Source organism: Salvelinus fontinalis, chromosome 14, assembly GCF_029448725.1.
Source record: "Salvelinus fontinalis isolate EN_2023a chromosome 14, ASM2944872v1, whole genome shotgun sequence".
In the NCBI taxonomy this organism is placed as follows: Eukaryota; Metazoa; Chordata; class Actinopteri; order Salmoniformes; family Salmonidae; genus Salvelinus; species Salvelinus fontinalis.
In genome coordinates this window covers 11797810-11824863 of record NC_074678.1, presented here as the reverse complement: position 1 = coordinate 11824863, position 27054 = coordinate 11797810, and the positions used below count along the sequence as shown (strand labels likewise).

The 27054-nt window shown below is 43.4% G+C and overlaps 2 protein-coding genes across 2 annotated transcripts in view; one reads left to right on the top strand and one right to left on the bottom strand.

Annotated features, from left to right (window-relative positions):
* On the top strand, positions 1-24018 carry si:dkey-66a8.7 (PI-PLC X domain-containing protein 1). The gene is made up of 6 exons (XM_055943946.1): positions 1-394; positions 2031-2167; positions 8913-9041; positions 9628-9783; positions 10639-10822; positions 20794-24018. The coding sequence occupies exons 1-6, from the start codon at positions 271-273 to the stop codon at positions 21081-21083; spliced, it is 1020 nt and encodes a 339-aa protein (XP_055799921.1). The 5' UTR covers positions 1-270; the 3' UTR covers positions 21084-24018.
* A 1226-nt stretch (positions 24019-25244) lies between these two features.
* The window catches only part of gtpbp6 (GTP binding protein 6 (putative)), a 34524-nt gene continuing 32714 nt past the window's right edge, over positions 25245-27054 (bottom strand). The window contains exon 10 of the mRNA XM_055943945.1: positions 25245-25576. Coding sequence (XP_055799920.1) covers positions 25450-25576 — 127 coding nt within the window. The 3' untranslated portion in view covers positions 25245-25449. The remainder of the gene's footprint in view (positions 25577-27054) is intronic.

The following is a 27054-nucleotide window of genomic DNA, read 5'->3' as shown; positions in this document are numbered from 1 at the left end:
TAAAGGCTTTTTAAAAAAAAAACATTTAAACGGTCTAGCGCAAACACAATAGGGAAACCAGGAAATGCAACCTTGGGTAATATTCCCACATTGTTGTTCGCTTTTATAGAGGTGTCACTATTTCGGTTTGAGAGTTTCCGTCTGGAACTGATAGAGGAACCGATGGGAGCTATTTGCAATGCAGTGTTGTCATGAGTAGAAACCACTGGGTTTCGTTGTGTGCTTGTCAGTGTGCGAACTTCGGGAGACGGAGCACTGACACGGACACGAATGAATGCGCTGTCCACTGAAGTTGCAATGTATTCTGATGAGGATAACCAGAATTATGAGGACTGGATGTCAAGTTTGCCCGAGGAGTTGTGGGATGTGCCTCTTTCAAGTCTTGCCATACCAGGTAACTTTATTCAACTGCATGCAAACTGTACATGTTTAAATTAAACCATTAAACGCCCAAAATCCTCTTTCACGTTGACAGGTGGCCAATTGCGATAGGCTTTCTAATCTTCAGTAGCCAAACTAATTTGCCTAAAGAGCCATTATTTTAATTCTGTAGCCTAATCATGATTATATAACCATCCCTACAATTATATAACCATTCTTACAAGTATATAGCCATCCTTACAATTACAATTTCTTTACAAAACAAATGACCGAGGGAAAGACCGATTCAGGTTGGATATTCACCTGTAGTTCTCCTTACGTCCACCAACAGCAGTTAGGGACCGTCAACATAGTGACAAATCACATTTTTCCAATTTCAATAGTTCTTTTTAACCATTACTCCTAGAACTTTCGAAACTGGTTCTAGCTAATCCGATGGGATAGACACACATTGCACACACTTTATTTATTTTTGTCGATTTACAATACACACTATTTTAAGTTATTTATTTACATTTTTGAATTTCAATAGCACCTTGGTCATGTGACCTACTGACTTCAAACAAGGTTCAGAATGTCCACTCAGTGGGCCTATATGTTGCACACCCTTTAGTTAGTCCATTTTCATCTCACACGATTTTACATTCATTTTGTAGACATTCTAATTTCAATAGCTATTTGGTCATGTGACCTACTGGACTCAAACAAGGTTCATAATGAGACTCTGCTTTTACGGTCTGTATTCATACTGAAAATCAAGATCAAGCCAGCTTTTACCCTTCTGCTCCACGAGAAGTTTCTGTCCCCCCCTGAGCTCGCCTTAGGACATCTGCGTTACCGTTTGACAGGTGTACCACCCCAGTCAAACTCCCCACCTACCAGAGGCTGTTCACCTTGGAGACCTGCTGCGGATATGGGTACGGCTCGGCGTGAGATTTACACCCTCTCCCCTGGATTTTCAAGGGCCAGGGAGAGTTCACCAGACGCCGCCGAAACCGCAAAGCTTTCCAGGGCTTGGGCCCCTCTCTCGGGGCGAACCCATTCCAGGGCGCCCTGCCCTTGACAAAGAAAAGAGAACTCTCCCCGGGGCTCCCGCCAGCTTCTCCGAGATCAGCCTCGCGGCGCCCATCTCTGCCAGTCCATGGACATTCTGAAAGTAGTTTGAGGTCAGTAGGTCACATGACCAAGGAGCTAATGAAATTTGAAAGTTTGAAAAAATAATGTAAAATCGTGTGAGATGAAAATGGACTAACTAAAGGGTGTGCAATGTGTCAGCCCAGTGATTGGACATTCTGAACCTTGTTTGAGGTCAGTAAGTCACATGACCAAGGATCTAAATGAAATTAAAATGTTAAAAAAAGTTTGCTCTTTGTTTACACTCCCTTAACTCTCTTAATAACACTTAATTCAACTAGGAATACAAAATTCTGCTCACATTTCCACATGTTTATTAGCTTTTCCAAAGCGAATGAATGTCCAAATCGTGAAAATATGCATTGTTGCATTGTGTGTGCAATTTTTCCAACATGACACTTATTTGGAGTTTTTGGCTCAAGAGGTTTGAAAGCGCGAATATCAGTTGAATATCCAACCTGAAACTGTCTTTACCTCGGTAAACAAATTACAATCTTTCATTCATCCCTATTTAGGAAGTCATGACGCTATGAGTTACTCCCTGGACATCAACTCTCCTCTGATCCGCTCTGAGTCCGACACCTTTAGACTCCTGGATGGTCTCTTCTACTGCCTCACCAGACCTGCTATCTACAGGTGGTCTACCACACAGGTACAGGGCCTGCTAATACCGTGACGTCTGTTGTAAAAAAAAAACTGGTTTGCCCGGGGGCTTTGAAAAGGCGTAAACTAGCGACTAATGGCTAGGTAGGGTGAGCATAGTAGGAACGCTATTGCCATCTTCTTGTGAATAATATTAGCTTGAGCAACAATAGTGGAATCGGGTGGTTTTCCTTCAAAATAAAAGGCCTACATTTAAAACTGATGCAAATGGATAACAATTTTGGAATCATGCCAAAACTGGACTCTGGCCCTAATATAATTTTAGGTATTAGAATAACAGGTTGAGTTGAAGTCACAAGAAGTTGAACCGTGTGCCACAGGATAAGCGTGGTCAGGTCAAGTGTGAGATATGGGGGTTGGTTGAGACAGATAGGTTGTTAGGCAGTAGGTTGCCACAGAGTTGTGATGGCAGCTTTCTCACATCGCTCACTTCCTCTCTCAGTCAAACTTCTCACGCGATGGTGGTTCATCACTTAAAGTATCTGTGACACAGCCTGCCTGTCTGTCTTCTCAAGCATTGGATTCCAGTAAACCGTGCATACATCGTTATGAAGACTAGGGTTCCAGTAAACCGTGCATACATCACTATGAAGACTAGGGTTCCAGTAAACCGTGCATACATCACTATGAAGACTAGGATTCCAGTAAACCGTGCATACATCATTATGAAGACTAGGGTTCCAGTAAACCGTGCATACATCGTTATGAAGACTAGGGTTCCAGTAAACCGTGCATACATCATTATGAAGACTAGGATTCCAGTAAACCGTGCATACATCATTATGAAGACTAGGGTTCCAGTAAACCGTACATACATCACTATGAAGACTAGGGTTCCAGTAAACCGTGCATACATCATTATGAAGACTAGGATTCCAGTAAACCGTGCATACATCATTATGAAGACTAGGATTCCAGTAAACCGTGCATACATCATTATGAAGACTAGGGTTCCAGTAAACCGTGCATACATCATTATGAAGAATAGGGTTCCAGTAAACCGTGCATACATCATTATGAAGACTAGGGTTCCAGTAAACCGTGCATACATCATTATGAAGACTAGGATTCCAGTAAACCGTGCATACATCACTATGAAGACTAGGATTCCAGTAAACCGTGCATACATCATTATGAAGACTACGATTCCAGTAAACCGTGCATACATCATTATGAAGACTAGGATTCCAGTAAACCGTGCATACATCACTATGAAGACTAGGATTCCAGTAAACCGTGTTTACATCATTATGAATACTAGGATTCCAGTAAACCGTGCATACATCATTATGAAGACTAGGGTTCCAGTAAACCGTGCATACATCATTATGAAGACTATGATTCCAGTAAACCGTGCATACATCATTATGAATACTAGGATTCCAGTAAACCGTGCATACATCATTATACACATACTTTTTTATAGAATATACCATTATTATTCCCCAAACCCTTCCACCCTTCCCCCAATGGGAGTAAACTAATAAACAATAACACTTAGGCTTCTACCTTCAGTTTATACATACTATACACATTTTACAGACACAATCTATTTTACAATAGTTATATCTTGTTTGTTTTTAGTCCTTCCTCTATTTCTGATGTCCCTCCAGTTTGATTTCTATTTGTAACTGTGTTATTTCACAACATTTCTGAACCTGTATACATTTTACAGACCTCGTATTTTTATACATTTGTTATCTTGTTGTTATTAGTCCCACCCTTCAGCTCCACTCAACCCCTCCCATCTATCTCTCAACACCAGACATTTCTGATTTCTGATTTGCCATATATTTTTCAACTGCGCTGTGATGCTTCACAAAACTACCGAACCTTTCTATTCTCATAGCTTCTACAGATTGTAAATTAAAAATAAAATGTTTTGCTAAAATAATAATTATATTATTGATTGATTGACTATGGCTTTTCAAATCACCCAGTATTTCTGCAGTGTTAGTTCTAGGCAAACGTTGCAGTTCTTCAGCCATTCCTTTTTGGCTGGATATCCTCTGGGTGGTGGACCATTCTTGATACACACAGGAAACTGTTGAGCATGAAAAACCCAGCAGCGCTGCAGTTCTTGACACAAACCGGTGTGGCTGGCACCTACTACCATACTACTACCAAACCCCGTTCAAAGGCACCTACTACCATACCCTGTTCAAAGACACCTACTACCATACCCTGTTCAAAGGCACCTACTACCATTACCCTGTTCAAAGGCACCTACTACCATACCCTGTTCAAAGGCACCTACTACCATACCCTGTTCAAAGGCACCTACTGCCATACTACTACCATACCCTGTTCAAAGGCACCTACTGCCATACTACTACCATACCCTGTTCAAAGGCACCTACTGCCATACTACTACCATTACCCTGTTCAAAGGCACCTACTGCCATACCCTGTTCAAAGGCACCTACTACCATTACCCTGTTCAAAGGCACCTACTACCATTACCCCGCTCAAAGGCACCTACTACCATACCCCGTTCAAAGGCACCTACTACCATTACCCTGTTCAAAGACACCTACTACCATTACCCTGTTCAAAGACACCTACTACCATACTACTACCATACCCTGTTCAAAGGCACCTACTACCATACCCTGTTCAAAGACACCTACTACCATACTACCACCATACCCTGTTCAAAGACACCTACTACCATACTACTACCATACCCTGTTCAAAGGCACCTACTACCATTACCCTGTTCAAAGGCACCTACTACCATACCCTGTTCAAAGGCACCTACTACCATACCCTGTTCAAAGACACCTACTACCATTACCCTGTTCAAAGGCACCTACTACCATTACCCTGTTCAAAGACACCTACTACCATTACCCTGTTCAAAGACACCTACTACCATTACCCTGTTCAAAGACACCTACTACCATTACCCTGTTCAAAGACACCTACTACCATACTACTACCATTACCCTGTTCAAAGGCACCTACTACCATACCCTGTTCAAAGGCACCTACTACCATACCCTGTTCAAAGGCACCTACTACCATTACCCTGTTCAAAGACACCTACTACCATTACCCTGTTCAAAGACACCTACTACCATTACCCTGTTCAAAGACACCTACTACCATTACCCTGTTCAAAGACACCTACTACCATTACCCTGTTCAAAGACACCTACTACCATACCCTGTTCAAAGACACCTACTACCATTACCCTGTTCAAAGACACCTACTACCATTACCCTGTTCAAAGACACCTACTACCATACTACTACCATACCCTGTTCAAAGGCACCTACTACCATTACCCTGTTCAAAGACACCTACTACCATTACCCTGTTCAAAGACACCTACTACCATACTACTACCATACCCTGTTCAAAGACACCTACTACCATTACCCTGTTCAAAGACACCTACTACCATTACCCTGTTCAAAGACACCTACTACCATTACCCTGTTCAAAGACACCTACTACCATACTACTACCATACCCTGTTCAAAGGCACCTACTACCATACCCTGTTCAAAGACACCTACTACCATTACCCTGTTCAAAGACACCTACTACCATACCCTGTTCAAAGGCACCTACTACCATACCCTGTTCAAAGACACCTACTACCATTACCCTGTTCAAAGACACCTACTACCATACCCTGTTCAAAGGCACCTACTACCATTACCCTGTTCAAAGACACCTACTACCATTACCCTGTTCAAAGACACCTACTACCATACCTCGTTCAAAGGCCCTTAAATTGTTTGTCTTGCCGATTTCATCCTCTGAATGGCACACACACAATCCATGTCTCAATTGTCTCAAGGCTTAAAAATCATTATTTAACCCGTCTCCTCATCTTCATCTACACCAGGGATGGGCAACTGGCATATGCCCTCTTTTGTAGGCCCGTCGACCAACAATTTCAAAGATTTTACTGAGTTACAGTTCCTATAAGGAAATCAGTCAATTTAAATAATTTCATTAGGTCCTAATCTATGGATTTCACAAGACTGGGAATACAGATATGCATCTGTTGGCCACATATTTATTTTTTTTAAAGTAGGGTTGTGGATCAGAAAACCATTCAGTATCTGGTGTTGCCATCATTTGCCTCATGCAGCGTGACACATCTCCTTTGCATAGAGTTGATCAGGCTGTTGATTGTGGCCTGTTGAATGTTGTCCCGCTCCTCTTCAATGGCTGTGCGAAGTTGCTGGATATTGCCCGGGAACTGGAACACGCTGTCGTTCTGGGTTGGCGTGGTTACACGTGGTCTGCGGTTGTGAGACCAGTTGGACGTACTGCCAAATTCTCTAAAATGACGTTGGAGGTGATTTATGGTAGATAAATTACCATTCAATTCTTTGGCAACAGCTCTGGTGGACATTCCTGCAGTCAGCATGCTAATTGCACGCTCCCTCAAAACGTGTGAAATCTGAGGCATTGTGTTGTGTGACGACAACTGCACGTTTTAAAGTAGCCCTTTATTGTCCCCAGCACAAGGTTCACCTGTGTAATGTTCAGCTTCTTGATATGCCACACCTGTCAGGTGGATGGATTATCTTGGCAAAGGAGAAATGCTCACTAACAGGGAGAAAAAAAAGCTTTTTGTGCATATGGAACATTTCTGGGATTTTTTAAATTTCAGCTCATGAAACAAGCACTTTACATGTTGCGTTAAAATATTTATTAATTGTATATTTAAATGTTTATTAATTGTATATTTAAATGTTTTCTTTAGGAACTCAGTCGGGGTCTCAACTTATTGTTGACAGTTAGAATAATAGAAGGTGCATCAGCGCCACCCGGGACGGCCCTATGTTTGGTTAGATTTTTGATCACATTTTGCATTGATTTCAGAGTGATTAGAGGGACAATAGAGTGCTGAGTACCAGGCAGTTAGCAAGTTTGGTAGGCTACTAATGACCAGCAGCAGCATCAGAGCTTGGAGAAGCCTAATCACCGCGACTAAATGGTCACGTGGAATTTGACTGCCTTCATGACTTGTGATTGCTGGTGTGGTGGTAATACGGTCACTGCAACAGCCCTAGGCATCAACAAGGGCTTTCTACAAAATAACAACATTAGCGCAGATAGCTGGGAATCTAGACCATAAGTAATAGGCACAGATATTGTCAAACAACGTTACTGCCACCTTCTGGTTTGGAGTATTTTAACAAGGCTGTGTGGCTGACGAGGTTTTTGCTGTGTGAACACACAAGAGATTGACTGCCCACAGGTGATAAGTACTGTAGTCAGGCGACCGTTTGACAGTCCTACCGGTGTCTGAGCTGTAACAGCAGAAACATTGCCTGACCGACATACTCTCCTCTCTTGCTAAATGCACAATTAAAGGGGAATTACACAAAAAAATATAAATAGTTTTTTTCACAGACCTAAATAATTGTCTTCTGGTGTGATTTACAGAGCGTTCGGAAAGTATTCAGACCCCTTGACTTCTTCCACATTTTGTTATGTTACAGCCTTATTCTAAAATTGATTAAATAGTTTTTTCCCCCTCATCAATCTTCACACAATACCTCATAATGACAAAGCAAAAACAGTTTTTAAAAATTGTAGCAAATCTATTAAAAAATAAACTGAAATTTCACATATACATAAGTATATGTCCGTAAACACTGAATATTGAATATGTCCGTAAACACTGCAGCCAGCTCTGCGGCTAGGGATGCTGGGCCGGCAGCCTTGCGAGGGCTAACGCATCTCCCTGCCACTGAAAAACATCCCCACAGCATGATGCTGCCGCCACCATGCTTCACTGTAGGGATGTTGCCAGGTTTCCTCCGTAGGTGACACTTGGAATTCAGGCCAAAGAGTTCAATCTTGGTTTTTATTAGACCAGAAACTCTCTACCATAAAGGCCTGATTGGTGGAGTGCTGCAGAGATGGTTGTCCTTCTGGAAGGTTCTCCCATCTCCACAGAGGAACTCCAACCGGTTCTTGGTCACCTCCCTGACCAAGTCCCTTCTCCCCCGATTGCTCAGTTTGGCCGGGCAGCCAGCTATAGCAGGTCTTGGTGGTTCCAAACGTCCATTTAAGAATGATGGAGGCCACTGTTCTTGGAAACCTTCAATGCTGCAGAAGTGTTTTGGTGCCCTTCCCCAGATCTGTGCCTCGACACGGTCCTGTCTCGGAGCTCTACGGACAATTCCTTTGACATCATGGCTTTGTTTTTGCTCTGACATGCACTGTCAACTGTGGGGCCTTATATAGACAGGTGTGTGCCTTTCCAAATCATGTCCAATTAATTGAACTTACCTCAGGTGGACTCCAATCAAGTTGTAAAAACATATCAAGGATGATCAATGGAAACAGGATGCACCTGAGCTCTTTGAGTCTCATAGCAAAGGGTCTCAATACTTAAGTAAATAAGGTATTTCTGTTTTTTATTTTTAATACATTTACTTCAATTTCTTAACCTCTTCGCTTTGTCATTATGGGGTATTGTGTGTAGATTGCTGAAGAATAAAAATTGAATCTATTTTAGAAAAAGGCTGTAATGTAACAAAATGTGGAAAAAGTCAAGGGGTCTGAATACTTTCCCGAAGGCGCTGGAAGCATTGACATGGACTCTGAAAACCAATTTTCGTTATTTCTATACGAATAATTGTAACATTGAGAGTAAAAAAACAGAAACAAATCCTAAACAAATAAAAAGGAGAACTGAATTCAGGAAAGTTATTTATCTAAATAATGTGTTTTGTTTTTTTTGCCCTTCAAACAGGGAAAAGGTATTGTGGAGCAGCTTTCAGAGGGGATTCGATACTTCGACCTCAGAATCGCCCACAAACCGTACGACCCGTCCAACGAACTGTATTTTACACACGTCATTTACACTCATCTGACAGTGGTGGTGAGTAGAAGGAATACTACGCCTAACTTTTCATTAGAAACAGTTGTTACTACATCATCAGTTGTCACAAAGTGCTTTATAGTCACCCAGCCTGAACCCCAAACACCAAGTAGAAAGGGCTTTATAGTCACCCAGCCTGAACCCCAAACACCAAGTAGAAAGTGCTTTATAGTCACCCAGCCTGAACCCCAAACACCAAGTAGAAAGGGCTTTATAGTCACCCAGCCTGAACCCCAAACACCAAGTAGAAAGGGCTTTATAGTCACCCAGCCTGAACCCCAAACACCAAGTAGAAAGGGCTTTATAGTCACCCAGCCTGAACCCCAAACACCAAGTAGAAAGGGCTTTATAGTCACCCAGCCTGAACCCCAAACACCAAGTAGAAAGGGCTTTATAGTTACCCAGCCTGAACCCCAAACACCAAGTAGAAAGGGCTTTATAGTCACCCAGCCTGAACCCCAAACACCAAGTAGAAACAGGAGAGAGAGAGAGCACAATGACCAAGAAGATCTCTCTAAAAAGAATAGGCAATATTGGGAGGATAATTTCTCATATATTTCCTATTTCCTGACTGGTGGCTGTACAGGAAACTCTGAGGGCCGTAGCCTCGTGGTTGGAGTCTCACTCCAAGGAGGTTGTTATCCTAGCATGCAGTCACTTTGAAGGACTCACCGAAAGACTACATGAACATTTAATTTTCTCCCTGAAGAAAATCTTTGGGTCTAAACTCTGTCCTCGCAAGGTAAGCTTTGTTATTTCTCTAACTGTAGTCAATGTGTAATAGCTGGAAAGACTGATAGATTACCAGTAGTACTCTCTCGAATTGGATTGCTTTACTGAAAATACTGTATTTCTTCAGTAAATTAAATTAGATGTTTAGTTAATGTTCAGCATGAGAGAAGGCTTCACTAGCTGACCAATACTACCTACACAAATCACTAGCTGACCAATACTACCTACACATATCACTAGCTGACCAATACTACCTACACATATCACTAGCTGACCAATACTACCTACACATATCACTAGCTGACCAATACTACCTACACATATCACTAGCTGACCAATACTACCTACACAAATCACTAGCTGACCAATACTACCTACACATATCACTAGCTGACCAATACTACCTACACATATCACTAGCTGACCAATACTACCTACACAAATCACTAGCTGACCAATACTACCTACACAAATCACTAGCTGACCAATACTACCTACACATATCACTAGCCGACCAATACTACCTACACAAATCACTAGCCGACCAATACTACCTACACAAATCACTAGCCGACCAATACTACCTACACAAATCACTAGCCGACCAATACTACCTACACAAATCACTAGCCGACCAATACTACCTACACAAATCACTAGCTGACCAATACTACCTACACATATCACTAGCTGACCAATACTACCTACACAAATCACTAGCTGCCCAATACTACCTACACATATCATCAGTAGGATGCTTACCTTTCTCTGCCCAGGGCTGAAGTAGTACACTATACAGGGAATTGGGTGCCATATAGACACAGCCTATAACAGAGGCTACTTGTTCCTCTGTCTTTCCCTCCAGGAGACAATGGTGACCCTGCGTGGTCTGTGGGCAATGGGTTACCAGGTACTGCTGTCGTATGATGACCAGTCAGCAGCACGACACCAGGCTCTGTGGCCAGGTATACCGTACTGGTGGGCCAACCAAAACACAGCCAGCGGCGTGGTCAGCTATCTGGACTGGCAGAAAGACATAGGACGCCCAGGTATGTGAAAAGCCCTTGACTAAAAGTAATAAATTACTTTGAGGTTCAGACATGTTACAGTGCCTAGTCTACACACCCCTTGCACAGTCTTCACATTTTTCCGTTTTAGAATTTAATCCCAAAAAATTATTAAATTTAAAAAAAATCCTACAGATTTCCTACTCCACATTTCCGATTTTGAACATTTTCCAAATTGATAAAAAATGAGGATGTCTTAATTGCGTATGTCTTCACAGCCCAAAGAGATAATACTTGGTGAAAGCGCCTTTAGCAGCCATTACAGCTGTGAACCTGTTTTGAATAAGTTTCTACCAACTTTGCCCAACTCAAGTTTTGTGGTTTCAGCATCATGTTATGTGCTTTTCACTGGCGGGGACTGGAGAGTTTGTCACGATTTAGAATAAATATGGAAGGAGCAAAGCCCAGGTAAAAACTTAAATGAAAACCTGCCCTACTCTTCTGTAAACCTAACCCCGGAATAGCGTTGGATTTTTCAGTAGGACAATTACAAAATAATGTATGACCAAGACATCAGAATGGATATTCAAGAGGTGTTTCTGAATGGTTTGAATATTGCTGTCCACCAATAACTCCTGAACAAATTGACTGAGAATAAAAAACTATGGATATACAGTATGTTTCCCTAAGAGTTGTTGGTAGAATCTTATTTAAAATGATTCACATCTGTGATGGTTGACAAAGACGCTGCCATCAAAATCTTAGCTCTGGGTGTGAAGACATACGCAAACAACGTCTTCATTTTTAATTTTTTTAGGTCGTGTAGATCAGTATGGTTTTATTTTACATTTACGGCTCTATTCAATCAGATCCACTTTAGCTGACATTTGCACAGCAAATACAGTATGGGCACTTCCATAGAGCACAAACCCATATGTTAGAATTGGTTGGCACACTTTGAGGGTAGAAAAACACTTCCCATGTGTCATGACTGTCCACGAGAATCCAAATGGGTCAGATCAGGTTTGCAATGACTAACTTCAATCAGACCCCCCTCTCACCCGTAGAGGGGGAAGGAAAGAACTAGAGGGGATTAACAACTCACGTCCTGTTGTAAATCAATGGAGAAGATCAAGGCATGTGCGCTCCAAATTCACCAAAGGAATGTGCTTTGGTCTCAACAGACCTTTTTCCCGCTGAAACTCTTAACACGCTCAAAAGTGAAATACTGGAACAACATTTGTAATGTAGAACGTGGGGAATGGTCAGAGGCGATCAATAGAACACAGTCATTTTGTTTGTTATTTTGTGATGTCATTAAAAAAAATTATAAAGGAAATACTGTAACTTGGAAAGTATACCCACTACATAGATTACGTTTCCATACTATGGGTTGTGCATGTAATATGAAACAATGATGAAAATGTTTTTGTTAAGAGAGGGATGTGATTTGAGAAGTTATAAGAGAATTGTTTTCCAGAACTTTGCACAGTGACTAATCACCGCCCTGAGTGAGGTTAGGGAGCGTGTCAGCCTGCCGGAACCACCCCTTTCGAGCAAAAGGTATAAATGATGGGTTTAGAAAAAAACACATTGGACCAGAAAATGGAAGGAAACTCTCGACTCTGTAGTTCTGTTCAAGACTACACGACAAGTCACCAGATACCGGACAACTACGAAGAAGGACAACAGTTGTTGGAACCATTTCGGATAATCAGAACCTTACAAGCGTGCCGCGAAAAGGCCCAAATCCCTTTTTCCAAGGCTGCCCTGTTCACCGAGAGGTCTCCGGCCAAACCAGGCATTTCACGTAAACACATACATGATTTCTTGCTCAAAGCGGGCGGCGGTTCATGTGCAAAGTATATGGTTACTGTAGGTGAGAGTAGTTTCTGAATGTGGCAATGTTAAGTGTCTCTATCTCCCTCTCCATCCCTTCTTTAACAAGCAGCCATGTTGTTGTCATTCCGCTAGGGACCCTTTTTCAGCGTATTAAGTCTCCAGTCAATTTCGGTGCAGTGTGTGTGTTTATCCTGTGTTCCCATTTCATTAGCTAGTAAATAAATCATTCAACCAATTTGTGTAGTACTGAATCAAGTAAGGCTGGGGTTTTTGCAGATGCATGAGGCTACGACTGTTCAGAATGGTAATATGATACGAGGTTATGATTAATAAATGGTCTGTTTTTAGATGTGATAGGTAAAGACCTTTTTAGAGTTTAATACAGAAGATGGAAACTCTTTAAAGAACCGCTCTCGTGGTGCCCCAAATCATAATGTTACATGATGAATTTAATCGGGTAACAATTAAACAGTTAGTTAATTACATGAATATCAGTCCTCAGATTAAGTTTAAAGTTAAGTCACATGTTTTTCCATTAGATATCCCGTATCGGTGGTTAAAACGTTTCTCTAGTTATAACACTACCAACTGAAGAACATGGCTGAACCCTGGGCTAAAGTAGTGCACTATATAGGGAATAGGGCCCGGGTCTGAAGTAGTGCACTATATAGGGAATAGGGCCCTGTTCTGAAGTAGTGCACTATATAGGGAATAGGGCCCTGGTCTATAGTAGTGTTCTATATAGGGAATAGGGCCCTGGTCTATAGTAGTGCACTATATAGGGAATAGGGCCCTGGTCTATAGTAGGGCACTATATAGAGAATAGGGCCCTGGTCTATAGTAGTGCACTATATAGGGAATAGGGCCCTGGTCTGAAGTAGTGCACTATATCGGGAATAGGGCCCTGGTCTATAGTAGGGCACTATATAGAGAATAGGGCCCTGGTCTATAGTAGTGCACTATATAGGGAATAGGGCCCTGGTCTGAAGTAGTGCACTATATAGGGAATAGGGTTCCATTTAGGACAACCCACCATTTGGTACAAGGTGCAATGGTGGGTGAGTGACTTGGCATTTGTAATAAAGTGCAAGGATGCATAATTAACAGAGTCCAGTCTCTGTAAGACAGAGGAGGCTGCATGATAAACATAGTCCAGTATCTGTAAGACAGAGGAGGCTGCATGATAAACAGAGTCCAGTCTCTGTAAGACGGAGGAGGTTGCATGATTAACAGAGTCCAGTCTCTGTAAGACGGAGGAGGCTGCATGATAAACATAGTCCAGTCTCTGTAAGACAGAGGAGGCTGCATGATAAACAGAGTCCAGTCTCTGTAAGACGGAGGAGGCTGCATGATAAACAGAGTCCAGTCTCTGTAAGACGGAGGAGGCTGCATGATAAACAGAGTCCAGTCTCTGTAAGACAGAGGAGGCTGCATGATAAACATAGTCCAGTATCTGTAAGGCAGAGGAGGCTGCATGATAAACAGAGTCCAGTCTCTGTAAGACGGAGGAGGTTGCATGATTAACAGAGTCCAGTCTCTGTAAGACGGAGGAGGCTGCATGATAAACATAGTCCAGTCTCTGTAAGACAGAGGAGGCTGCATGATAAACAGAGTCCAGTCTCTGTAAGACGGAGGAGGCTGCATGATAAACAGAGTCCAGTCTCTGTAAGACAGAGGAGGCTGCATGATAAACATAGTCCAGTCTCTGTAAGACAGAGGAGGCTGCATGATAAACATAGTCCAGTCTCTGTAAGACGGAGGAGGCTGCATGATAAACAGAGTCCAGTCTCTGTTAGACAGAGGAGGCTGCATGATAAACAGAGTCCAGTCTCTGTAAGACAGAGGAGGCTGCATGATAAACAGAGTCCAGTCTCTGTAAGACGGAGGAGGCTGCATGATAAACAGAGTCCAGTCTCTGTAAGACAGAGGAGGCTGCATGATAAACAGAGTCCAGTCTCTGTAAGACAGAGGAGGCTGCATGATAAACAGAGTCCAGTCTCTGTAAGACAGAGGAGGCTGCATGATAAACAGAGTCCAGTCTCTGTAAGACGGAGGAGGCTGCATGATAAACAGAGTCCAGTCTCTGTAAGACGGAGGAGGCTGCATGATAAACAGAGTCCAGTCTCTGTAAGACGGAGGAGGCTGCATGATAAACATAGTCCAGTCTCTGTAAGACGGAGGAGGCTGCATGATAAACAGAGTCCAGTCTCTGTAAGACAGAGGAGGCTGCATGATAAACAGAGTCCAGTCTCTGTAAGACAGAGGAGGCTGCATGATAAACAGAGTCCAGTCTCTGTAAGACGGAGGAGGCTGCATGATAAACAGAGTCCAGTCTCTGTTAGACAGAGGAGGCTGCATGATAAACAGAGTCCAGTCTCTGTAAGACGGAGGAGGCTGCATGATAAACAGAGTCCAGTCTCTGTAAGACGGAGGAGGCTGCATGATAAACAGAGTCCAGTCTCTGTAAGACAGAGGAGGCTGCATGATAAACAGAGTCCAGTCTCTGTAAGACAGAGGAGGCTGCATGATAAACAGAGTCCAGTCTCTGTAAGACAGAGGAGGCTGCATGATAAACAGAGTCCAGTCTCTGTAAGACAGAGGAGGCTGCATGATAAACAGAGTCCAGTCTCTGTAAGACAGAGGAGGCTGCATGATAAACAGAGTCCAGTCTCTGTAAGACAGAGGAGGCTGCATGATAAACAGAGTCCAGTCTCTGTAAGTCAGAGGAGACTGCATGATAAACATAGTCCAGTATCTGTAAGGCAGAGGAGGCTGCATGATAAACATAGTCCAGTCTCTGTAAGACGGAGGAGGCTGCATGATAAACAGAGTCCAGTCTCTGTAAGACGGAGGAGACTGCATGATAAACAGAGTCCAGTCTCTGTAAGACGGAGGAGACTGCATGATAAACATAGTCCAGTATCTGTAAGGCAGAGGAGGTTACATGATAAACATAGTCCAGTCTCTGTAAGACGGAGGAGGTTACATGCATATACAACAACCATAATCAATTACAGAGAGAATAGAGGCCTGAACAAGCTTCTTTCTAGCCAGAAGGAGCAGGACACTAATCCGGACGCTTTTAAGAAATCCTGCTATGCCCTCAGACGAAACATCAAACAGGCAAAGCGTCAATACAGGACTAAGATCGAATCCTACTACACCGGCTCTGATGCTCGTCGGATGTGGCAGGGCTTTGACGGACTACAAAGGGAAACCCAGCCGCAAGCTTCCCAATGACGCAAACCTTTTGTGCTCGCTTTGAGGCAAGCAATACTGAAGCATTCATGAGAGCGCCAGCTGTTCCGGACAACTGTGCGATCACGTTCTCCATAGCCGATGTGAGCAAGACCTTTAAACAGGTCAACATTCAGAAGGCCGCGGGGCCAGACGGATTACCAGGACGTGTACTCCGAGCATGCGCTGACCAACTGGCCAAGTGTTTTCACTGATATTTTCAACCTCTCCCTGACCGAGTCTGTGCCCAAGAAACCTGCTTAAATGACTACTGCCCCGTAGCACTCACGTAGGTAGCCATGAAATGCTTTGAAAGGCTGGTCATGGCTCACATCAACACCATCCCGGAAACCCTAGACCCACTCCAATTTGCATACTGCCCCAACAGATCCACAGATGATGCAATCTCTATTGCACTCCACACAGGTGTTCCTTTTGTCAAGGTGGGAAAGATCAATGTGAGAATGCTATTCATTGACTACAGCTCATCGATCAACACCATAGTGCCCTCAAAGCTCATCACTAAGCTAAGGACCCTGGGACTAAACACCTCCCTCTGCAACTGGATCCTGGACTTCCTGACGGGCCCCTCAGGGGTGCGTGCTCAGTCCCCTCCTGTACTCCCTGTTCACCCATGACTGCATGTCCAGGCACGACTCCAACACCATCATTAAATTTGCAGACAACACAACAGTGGTAGGCCTGATCACCAACAACGATGAGACAGCCTACAGGGAGGAGGTCAGAGAACTGGCATTGTGGTGCCAGGACAACAACCTCTCCCTCAATGTGATCAAGACAAAGGAGATGATTGTGGACTACAGGAAAAGGAGGACCGAGCACGCCCACATTCTCATTGAAGGGGCTGCAGTGGAGCAGGTTGAGAGCTTCAAGGTCCTTGGTGTCCACATCACCAACAAACTAACATTGTCCAAACACACCAAGACAGTCGTGAAGAGGGCACGACAACACCTATTACCCCTCATGGGACTGAAAAGATTTGGCATGGGTCCTCAGATCCTCAAAAGGTTCTACAGCTGCACCATCGAGAGCATCCTGACTGGTTGCATCACTGCCTGGTACGGCAACTGCTCGTCCTCCGACCGCAAGGCAGTGTAGTGCGTACGGCCCAGTACATCACTGGGGCCAAGATTACTGCCATCCAGGACCTCTATACCAGGCGGTGTCAGAGGAAGGCCCTAAAAATTGTCAAAGACTCCAGCCACCCAGGTCATAGAATGTTCTCTCTGCTACCACATGGCAAGCGGTACCAGAGCGCCAAGTCTAGGTCCAAAAGTCTTACCAGCTTCTACCCCCAAGCCATAAGACTCCTGAACAGCTAATCAAATGGCTACCCAGATTATTTGCATTGCCTCCCCCCTTCCCTCTACTTTACACTGCTGCTACTCTCTGTTGTTATCATCTATGCATAGTCACTTTAAATCTACCTACATGTACATATTACCTCAATTACCTTGACTAACCGGTGCCCCCACACATTGACTCTGTACCGGTACCCCCTGTATATAGCCTCCACATTGACTCTGTACCGGTACCCCCTGTATATAGCCTCCACATTGACTCTGTACAGGTACCCCCTGTATATAGTCTCCACATTGACTCTGTACCGGTACCCCCTGTATATAGCCTCCACATTGACTCTGTACTGCAATACCTTGTATATAGCCTCCACATTGACTCTGTACCGGTACCCCCTGTATATAGCCTCCAGATTGACTCTGTACCGGTACACCCTGTATATAGCCTCCACATTGACTCTGTACCGTAACACCCTGTATATAGCCTCCACATTGACTCTGTACCGTAATACCCTGTATATAGCCTCCACACTGACTCTGTACCGTAATACCTTGTATATAGCCTCCACATTGACTCTGTACCGTAATACCTTGTATATAGCCTCCACATTGACTCTGTACCGTAATACCTTGTATATAGCCTCCACATTGACTCTGTACCGGTACACCCTGTATATAGCCTCCACATTGACTCTGTACCGGTACCCCCTGTATATAGCCTCCACATTGACTCTGTACCGGTACCCCCTGTATATAGCCTCCACATTGACTCTGTACCGTAACACCCTGTATATAGCCTCCACATTGACTCTGTACCGGTACCCCCTGTATATAGTCTCCACATTGACTCTGTACCGGTACACCCTGTATATAGCCTCCACACTGACTCTGTACCGGTACCCCCTGTATATAGCCTCCACATTGACTCTGTACCGGTACACCCTGTATATAGCCTCCACATTGACTCTGTACCGGTACCTCCTGTATATAGCCTCCACATTGACTCTGTACCGGTGCACCCTGTATATAGCCTCCACATTGACTCTGTACCGTAATACCCTGTATATAGCCTCCACATTGACTCTGTACCGGTACCTCCTGTATATAGCCTCCACATTGACTCTGTACCGGTGCACCCTGTATATAGCCTCCACATTGACTCTGTACCGTAATACCCTGTATATAGCCTCCACATTGACTCTGTACCGGTACCCCCTGTATATAGCCTCCACACTGACTCTGTACCGGTACCCCCTGTATATAGCCTCCACATTGACTCTGTACCAGTAACCCCTGTATATAGCCTCCACATTGACCCTGTACCGGTACCCCCTGTATATAGCCTCCACATTGACTCTGTACCGGTACCCCCTGTATATAGCCTCCACATTGACTCTGTACCGGTACCCCCTGTATATAGCCTCCACATTGACTCTGTACCGGTACCCCCTGTATATAGCCTCCACATTGACTCTGTACCAGTACCCCCCCTGTATATAGCCTCCACATTGACTCTGTACCGTAATACCCTGTATATAGCCTCCACATTGACTCTGTACCGTAACACCCTGTATATAGTCTCCACATTGACTCTGTACCGTAACACCTTGTATATAGCCTCCACATTGACTCTGTACCGGTACCCCCTGTATATAGCCTCCACATTAACTCTGTACCGGTACCCCCTGTATATAGCCTCCACATTGACTCTGTACCGGTACCCCCTGTATATAGCCTCCACATTGACTATGTACCGGTACCCCCTGTATATAACCTCCGCATTGACTCTGTACCGGTACACCCTGTATATAGCCTCCACATTGACTCTGTACCAGTACCCCCCCTGTATATAGCCTCCACATTGACTCTGTACCGTAATACCCTGTATATAGCCTCCACACTGACTCGGTACTGGTACCCCCTGTATATAGCCTCCACATTGACTCTGTACCGGTACCCCCTGTATATAGCCTCCACATTGACTCTGTACCGGTACCCCCTGTATATAGCCTCCACATTGACTCTGTACCAGTACCCCCCCTGTATATAGCCTCCACATTGACTCTGTACCGGTACCCCCTGTATATAGCCTCCACATTGACTCTGTACCGTAATACCCTGTATATAGCCTCCACATTGACTCTGTACCGTAACACCCTGTATATAGTCTCCACATTGACTCTGTACCGGTACACCCTGTATATAGCCTCCACATTGACTCTGTACCAGTACCCCCCCCTGTATATAGCCTCCACATTGACTCTGTACCGTAATACCCTGTATATAGCCTCCACATTGACTCTGTACCGTAACACCCTGTATATAGTCTCCACATTGACTCTGTACCGTAACACCTTGTATATAGCCTCCGCATTGACTCTGTACCGGTACACCCTGTATATAGCCTCCACATTGACTCTGTACCAGTACCCCCCCTGTATATAGCCTCCACATTGACTCTGTACCGTAATACCCTGTATATAGCCTCCACACTGACTCGGTACTGGTACCCCCTGTATATAGCCTCCACATTGACTCTGTACCGGTACCCCCTGTATATAGCCTCCACATTGACTCTGTACCGGTACCCCCTGTATATAGCCTCCACATTGACTCTGTACCAGTACCCCCTGTATATAGCCTCCACATTGACTCTGTACCGGTACCCCCTGTATATAGCCTCCACATTGACTCTACCAGTACCCCCCCTGTATATAGCCTCCACATTGACTCTGTACCGTAATACCCTGTATATAGCCTCCACATTGACTCTGTACCGTAATACCCTGTTTATAGCCTCCACATTGACTCTGTACCGGTACCCCCTGTATATAGCCTCCACATTGACTCTGTACCGGTACACCCTGTATATAGCCTCCACACTGACTCTGTACTGTTATTTTTTGTTATTTTACTGTTGCTCTTTAATTATTTATTTGTTATTTTTTTTACTTATCTATTTTTTACTTAACATTTCTTTTTCATAAAACTGCATTGTTGGTTAAGGGCTTGTAAGTAAGCATTTCACTCTAAGGTCTACACCTTTTGTATTCGGCCAGTGACACATACGATTTGATTATACCTGAAGCGCACATTCCATGTAGCCTCGTTTACAAGTTAGAACACTGGAATGTAAGATGTAATTTACACCTCGATTAGGATTCTAGAAATCCTTATTTAAACCATTTTTACATTTTGAGCCTGATTATTTCTATATCGCGTACACTTTCTCCATTTTGAACTTCTATACAAGAGTAGGACGGTATGGCTTCCAATGATGAATATCTTTTGGTCTGCTACCGCTGGTTAATGCTTGATCTGATTGAATCTAGGCGCAAGGGGTGTGTAGACTTTCACATGACTCTGTATGTTATAACTCTTCAAATAGCAACATATCAAGAGGACCATGACAATGTCTAGTGATACTGTTGTGAACTGCTTTATAAAATCCATTTTGATGTGAAGTCAGTGTGTTCAGCGATGTACTGCAGGGCTCAATCCGTGTCGCTGGTGTGTCTCCACTAACACAACATTATCTTTACGTATAATGCTGAACTTCCGTGATACGAATTGAATAGAGCCCTTAAACTTTAATCCACGTTTTGTCTTGTTCAGATGGTTTCTTTGTGTCCGGTCTGAACCTGACGGCTGACCGCTCCTACATCGCGCTACACCCCCGGCAGTCCCTGCAGACCCTAACCCTGGCTAACTGGAAGGAGCTGAGGTCGTGGCTGGAGCAACAGGTCCCTGGACCACACTCTAACAACCTCAACATCATAGCAGGAGACTTTATAGGACCTGTCCCCTTCTGTCCTCTAGTCATCAACCTCAATAGAAAACTGTTACGGCAGCAGAGGAAGGATCAGAGGACTCTTAAAGCAGAGGACAGATCAGAGGACTCTTAAAGCAGAGGATTCAAAGAGAACAGGAAACTGCTACGTCAGCAAGGTTACGACAACCAGTCATTATTTGGTTTCACTGGGAATCATACTGACCATAGAAAGTCATTCCAATAGAAGCCCTAGATACTTCAGAAATGATTCACACCCTTTGACTTTTTACACATTTTGTTACAGCCTGAATTTAAAATGGATTAATTTGAGATTTTGTGTCACTGGCTTACACATAATTCCACTTTGACATTATGGGGTATTATGTTTTTAGAAATTAATTAAAAATGAAAAGCTGAAATGTCTTAAGTCTATAAGTATTCAACCCTTTTATGTCAGGAGTAAAATGTGGAGTAAGGAGTAACCGTGCTTAGCAAGTTGCATAGACTCACTCTGTGTGTAATAATGGTGTTTAACATGATTTTTGAATGACTACCTCATCTCTGTACCCCACACATAAAATTATCTGTAAGGTCCCTCTGTTGAGCAGTGAATTTCAAACACAGATTCAACCACAAAGACCAGGGAGGTTTTCCAATGCCGACACCTATTGGTAGATGGGTAAAGATAAAAAAACAGACTGAATATCCTTTTGAGCATTGTGAAGTTATTAATTACACTTTGGGTGGTGTATCAATACACCCAGTCACTACAAAGACACAGGCGTCCTTCATAACTCAGTTGCTGGAGAGGAAGGAAACCGCTCAGGGATTTCACCATGAGGCCAATGGTGACTTTAAAACAGTTACATGGCTGTGATATGAGAAAACAGAGGATGGATCAACAACATTGTAGTTACTCCACAATACTAACCAAAATGACAGAGTGAAAAGAAGGAAGCCTCTACAGAATAAATGATATACCAAAACATGCATCCTATTTGAAAGAAGGCACGAAAGTAAAACTGCCCCAAAAAATTGGCAAAATAAATGATCTTTATGTCCTGAATACAAAGCGTTATATTTTGGGCCAATCCAACACATCACTGAGTACCACTTCATATTGTCAAGCATAGTGGTGGCTGCATCATGTTATCGGTGTGCTTGCCATCGGTAAGGACTAGGGAGTTTTTATGATGAAAAGAAACGGAATAGAGCTAAGCACAGGAAAAATCCTAGCGGAAATATCTGGTTGTCTGTTTCCAACATACACTGAGAGATGAACTCACCTTTCAGCAGGACAACAACCTAAAACACAAGGCCAAATGTACACTGGAATTGCTTACCAAGAAGATGGTGAATATTCATCAGTGGCCTGGTTACATTTTGGACTTAAATCGTCTTAAATCTATGGCAAGACTTAAATGGCTGTCTAGCAATGATCAACAACCAACTTGACAAGAGTTTGAAGAATTTAAAAAATAATCATGTGCAAATATTGTACAACCCAGATGTGGAAAACTCTTAGAGACCCAGAAAGACTCACAGCTCTTAGAGACTTACCCAGAAAGACTCACAGCTCTTAGAGACTTACCCAGGAAGACTCACAACTCTTAGAGACTTACCCAGAAAGACTCACAGCTCTTGGAGACTTACCCAGAAAGACTCACAGCTCTTGGAGACTTACCCAGAAAGACACAGCTCTTAGAGACTTACCCAGAAAGACTCACAGCTCTTAGAGACTTACCCAGAAAGACTCACAGCTCTTAGAGACCCAGAAAGACTCACAGCTCTTAGAGACTTACCCAGAAAGACTCACAGCTCTTAGAGACCCAGAAACACTCACAGCTCTTAGAGACCCAGAAAGACTCACAGCTCTTAAGAGACTGACCCAGAAAGACTCACAGCTCTTAAGATACTGACCCAGAAAGACTCACAGTTCTTAGAGATTTACCCAGAAAGACTCACAGCTCTTAGAGCCTTACCCAGAAAGACTCACAGCTCTTAGAGACTTGCCCAGAAATACTCACAGCTCTGAGAGACTCACCCAGAAAGATTCACAGCTCTTAGAGACCCAGAAAGACTCACAGCTCTTAGACTCACCCAGAAAGACTCACAACTCTGAGAGACTTACCCAGAAAGACTCACAGCTCTTGGAGACTTACCCAGAAAGATTCACAGCTCTTGGAGACTTACCCAGAAAGACTCACAGCTATTAGAGACTTACCCAGAAAGACTCACAGATATTAGAGACTGACCCAGAAAGACTCACAGCTCTTAGAGACCCAGAAAGACTCACAGCTCTTAGAGACTGACCCAGAAAGACTCACAGATGTAATCGCTGCCAACGGTGATTCGAACATGTATTGAGTCAGGGGTGTGAATACATATGTAAATGAGATATTTCTGTATTTCATTTTCAATAAATTTGCTAAATATTCTTAAAACATGTGTTTAGTTTGTCGTTCTGGGGTATCGTGTGTAGATGGATAAAACCAATTAATAACTGTTTTATTCAAGCTGTAACACCGTGGAATAAGGCACGGGGAATGAATACTTCCTGAAGCCACTGTACCTCATACTTACACCCCTTATTCCGCCTTTCAATGCTATGGATTTTTCTACAGAAAAACTGTTACATGACTCTTACAGTACAGGTCAATATTTTGTTTTAGGGAGTCATTAAGCCCACAAAAAGTCATTCCAAAATAACCACTACATAGGCTACCTCTTATACATTCGTTTTTCCTTTTTCTATTCAATGAATTTTAAAATACAGGAATATTCTACTTTTTACAGTGATACGATATTCAATGTAAGAGATCAAATGTTACACATGCAGTGTTTCTCCACTAATACAACCAGATCAGGTGAATGTTTCTCCACTGATACAACCAGATCAGGTGAATGTTTCTCCACTAATACAACCAGCTCAGGTGAATGTTTCTCCACTGATACAACCAGATCAGGTGAATGTTTCTCCACTGATACAACCAGATCAGGTGAATGTTTCTCCACTGATACAACCAGCTCAGGTGAATGTTTCTCCACTGATACAACCAGATCAGGTGAATGTTTCTCCACTGATACAACCAGATCAGGTGAATGTTCCTCCACTGATACAACCAGATCAGGTGAATGTTTCTCCACTGATACAACCAGATCAGGTGAATGTTTCTCCACTGATACAACCAGATCAGGTGAATGTTTCTCCACTGATACAACCAGATCAGGTGAATGTTTCTCCACTGATACAACCAGATCAGGTGAATGTTTCTCCACTGATACAACCAGATCAGGTGAATGTTTCTCCACTAATACAACCAGATCAGGTGAATGTTTCTCCACTAATACAACCAGATCAGGTGAATGTTTCTCCACTGATACAACCAGATCAGGTGAATGTTTCTCCACTGATACAACCAGATCAGGTGAATGTTTCTCCACTGATACAACCAGATCAGGTGAATGTTTCTCCACTGATACAACCAGATCAGGTGAATGTTTCTCCACTGATACAACCAGATCAGGTGAATGTTTCTCCACTGAAACAACCAGATCAGGTGAATGTTTCTCCACTGATACAACCAGATCAGGTGAATGTTTCTCCACTGATACAACCAGATCAGGTGAATGTTTCTCCACTGAAACAACCAGCTCAGGTGAATGTTTCTCCACTGAAACAACCGGATCCAGCTCAGGTGAGATGTGAAACATGATAGACAGTTAATAATGAATCAATATACGGTTATACTTTGTCACTTTCCTGTTTACATATTTACATTAAATGCATTGTATCATTCATACAACAAGAGTTGTTTGGTTTATCTGATGAAACAGCTGACAGTATTTGTTGCGCGTTCCCAGGATGTTATAACAGGAAGTCTCGGTAACAGTGATTATGGGTAAAGGCTCCAGTCCGGCCGAACTCGCCTCGCTGAACCCAACGAGTGTGCTCCATACTCCCTTGGGGCGGCAGGGTACCCTAGTGGTTAGAGCGTTGGACTAGTAACCGGAAGGTTGCAAGTTCAAATCCCCGAGCTGGCAAGGTACAAATCTGTCGTTCTGCCCCTGAACAAGGCAGTTAACCTCCTGTTCCCCGGTAGGCCGTCATTGAAAATAAGAATTTGTTCTTAACTGACTTGCCTCGTTAAATAAAGGTAAAAAAAAAAAAAAAAAAGACCTTTGCTTGAAAAAACAAGAAAATAATTGGCTATACAGTAGTACTGTTTGTCCATTTTGAGACACCGTAGCCATTATACAAGGGACAGTAACATTAGTACTCAAAAATAAAGACTTTTTTAAGGAAAACGTTTTTATTTTGTATGTTAAGCTAACATCAAACATTTTTGATGCATTAAGGTGTCTGTAATATAATAAATGTGTCAAAAACTAATGTAGACATTAATAAAGGCATTTCTATGGCTGGGCGGTGGCTTCAAAAAGCCTCCTGTCAATCCTCCAGGGGTTAGACACATCATTGGTGTAGACCTGTAGTGTTACTAACTAAGTTGGAACGTCTTCCTGTAGCGTCCGTACGCAGCAGCACTGATGATCACCTTGACGACAGCGGAACCTTCATCAGGGTTGACGTCCACTTCCTGAACGGTTGCCTCCTTGTACAGCCAGCTGGAAACACACGAAGAAGAAGTTAATAATAATAACTTTATTTATATAGCGCTTTTCGATACAAAATAACAAAGTGATTCACATCATAAAATAAAAGTACTAATAAAGAAACAGGCAAGAGGAAGGAGAATGAAACAGATAGCTAATTAAAATCAGACGGTAAAATCAGCCATTCAAATCTTCTATATAAAAGTCTCTTCTCAGCAGGGATTTAAAAAGAGGCACTGAATCTGCAAGACTAATCTGCGCTGGCAGACTATTCCAAAGTCTAGGGGTCCTTATGGAAAATGTCTGGCCTTTAGTTTTCAACCTAGACTTTGGAATGTTTAACAGTGGCCTGCCAGAGCATCTCAGGCTGTGTCCTGGCTCGTAGGGAGATGAATGGTTAACAGTGGCCTGCCAGAGCATCTCAGGCTGTGTCCTGGCTCGTAGGGAGATGAATGGTTAACAGTGGCCTGCCAGAGCATCTCAGGCTGTGTCCTGGCTCGATGGGAGATGAATGGTTAACAGTGGCCTGCCAGAGCATCTCAGGCTGTGTCCTGGCTCGTAGGGAGATGAATGGTCAACAGTGGCCTGCCAGAGCATCTCAGGCTGTGTCCTGGCTCGTAGGGAGATGAATGGTCAACAGTGGCCTGCCAGAGCATCTCAGGCTGTGTCCTGGCTCGATGGGAGATGAATGTTTAACAGTGGCCTGCCAGAGCATCTCAGGCTGTGTCCTGGCTCGATGGGAGATGAATGGTTAACAGTGGCCTGCCAGAGCATCTCAGGCTGTGTCCTGGCTCGTAGGGAGATGAATGGTCAACAGTGGCCTGCCAGAGCATCTCGGGCTGTGTCCTGGCTCGATGGGAGATGAATGGTTAACAGTGGCCTGCCAGAGCATCTCAGGCTGTGTCCTGGCTCGTTGGGAGATTAATGGTTAACAGTGGCCTGCCAGAGCATCTCAGGCTGTGTCCTGGCTCATAGGGAGATGAATGGTTAGAGATATAGAATGGGGATAAACCAAGCCTAGCCTTAAACATGAATACTATAATTTTAAAATCTATTCTAAAAGGCCCTCATTCCGACCTGAGTTAAGCGTAAATGGAACGCACGTTTCTCTCTATGCGTATTCTGAAGTTGAACTAAAGCACGAGAATAGCATGCTATTCACCTGCTATTCACCTTTTCACCTGTTATTCACCTGCTATTCACCTTTTCACCTGCTATTCACCTGCTATTCACCTTTTCACCTGTTATTCACCTGCTATTCACCTTTTCACCTGTTATTCACCTTTTATTCACCTGTTATTCACCTGCTATTCACCTGTTATTCACCTGCTATTCACCTGTTATTCACCTGCTATTCACCTGCTATTCACCTGTTATTCACCTGTTATTCACCTGTTATTCACCTGTTATTCACCTGTTATTCACCTGCTATTCACCTGCTATTCACCTGCTATTCACCTGCTATTCACCTTTTCACCTGTTATTCACCT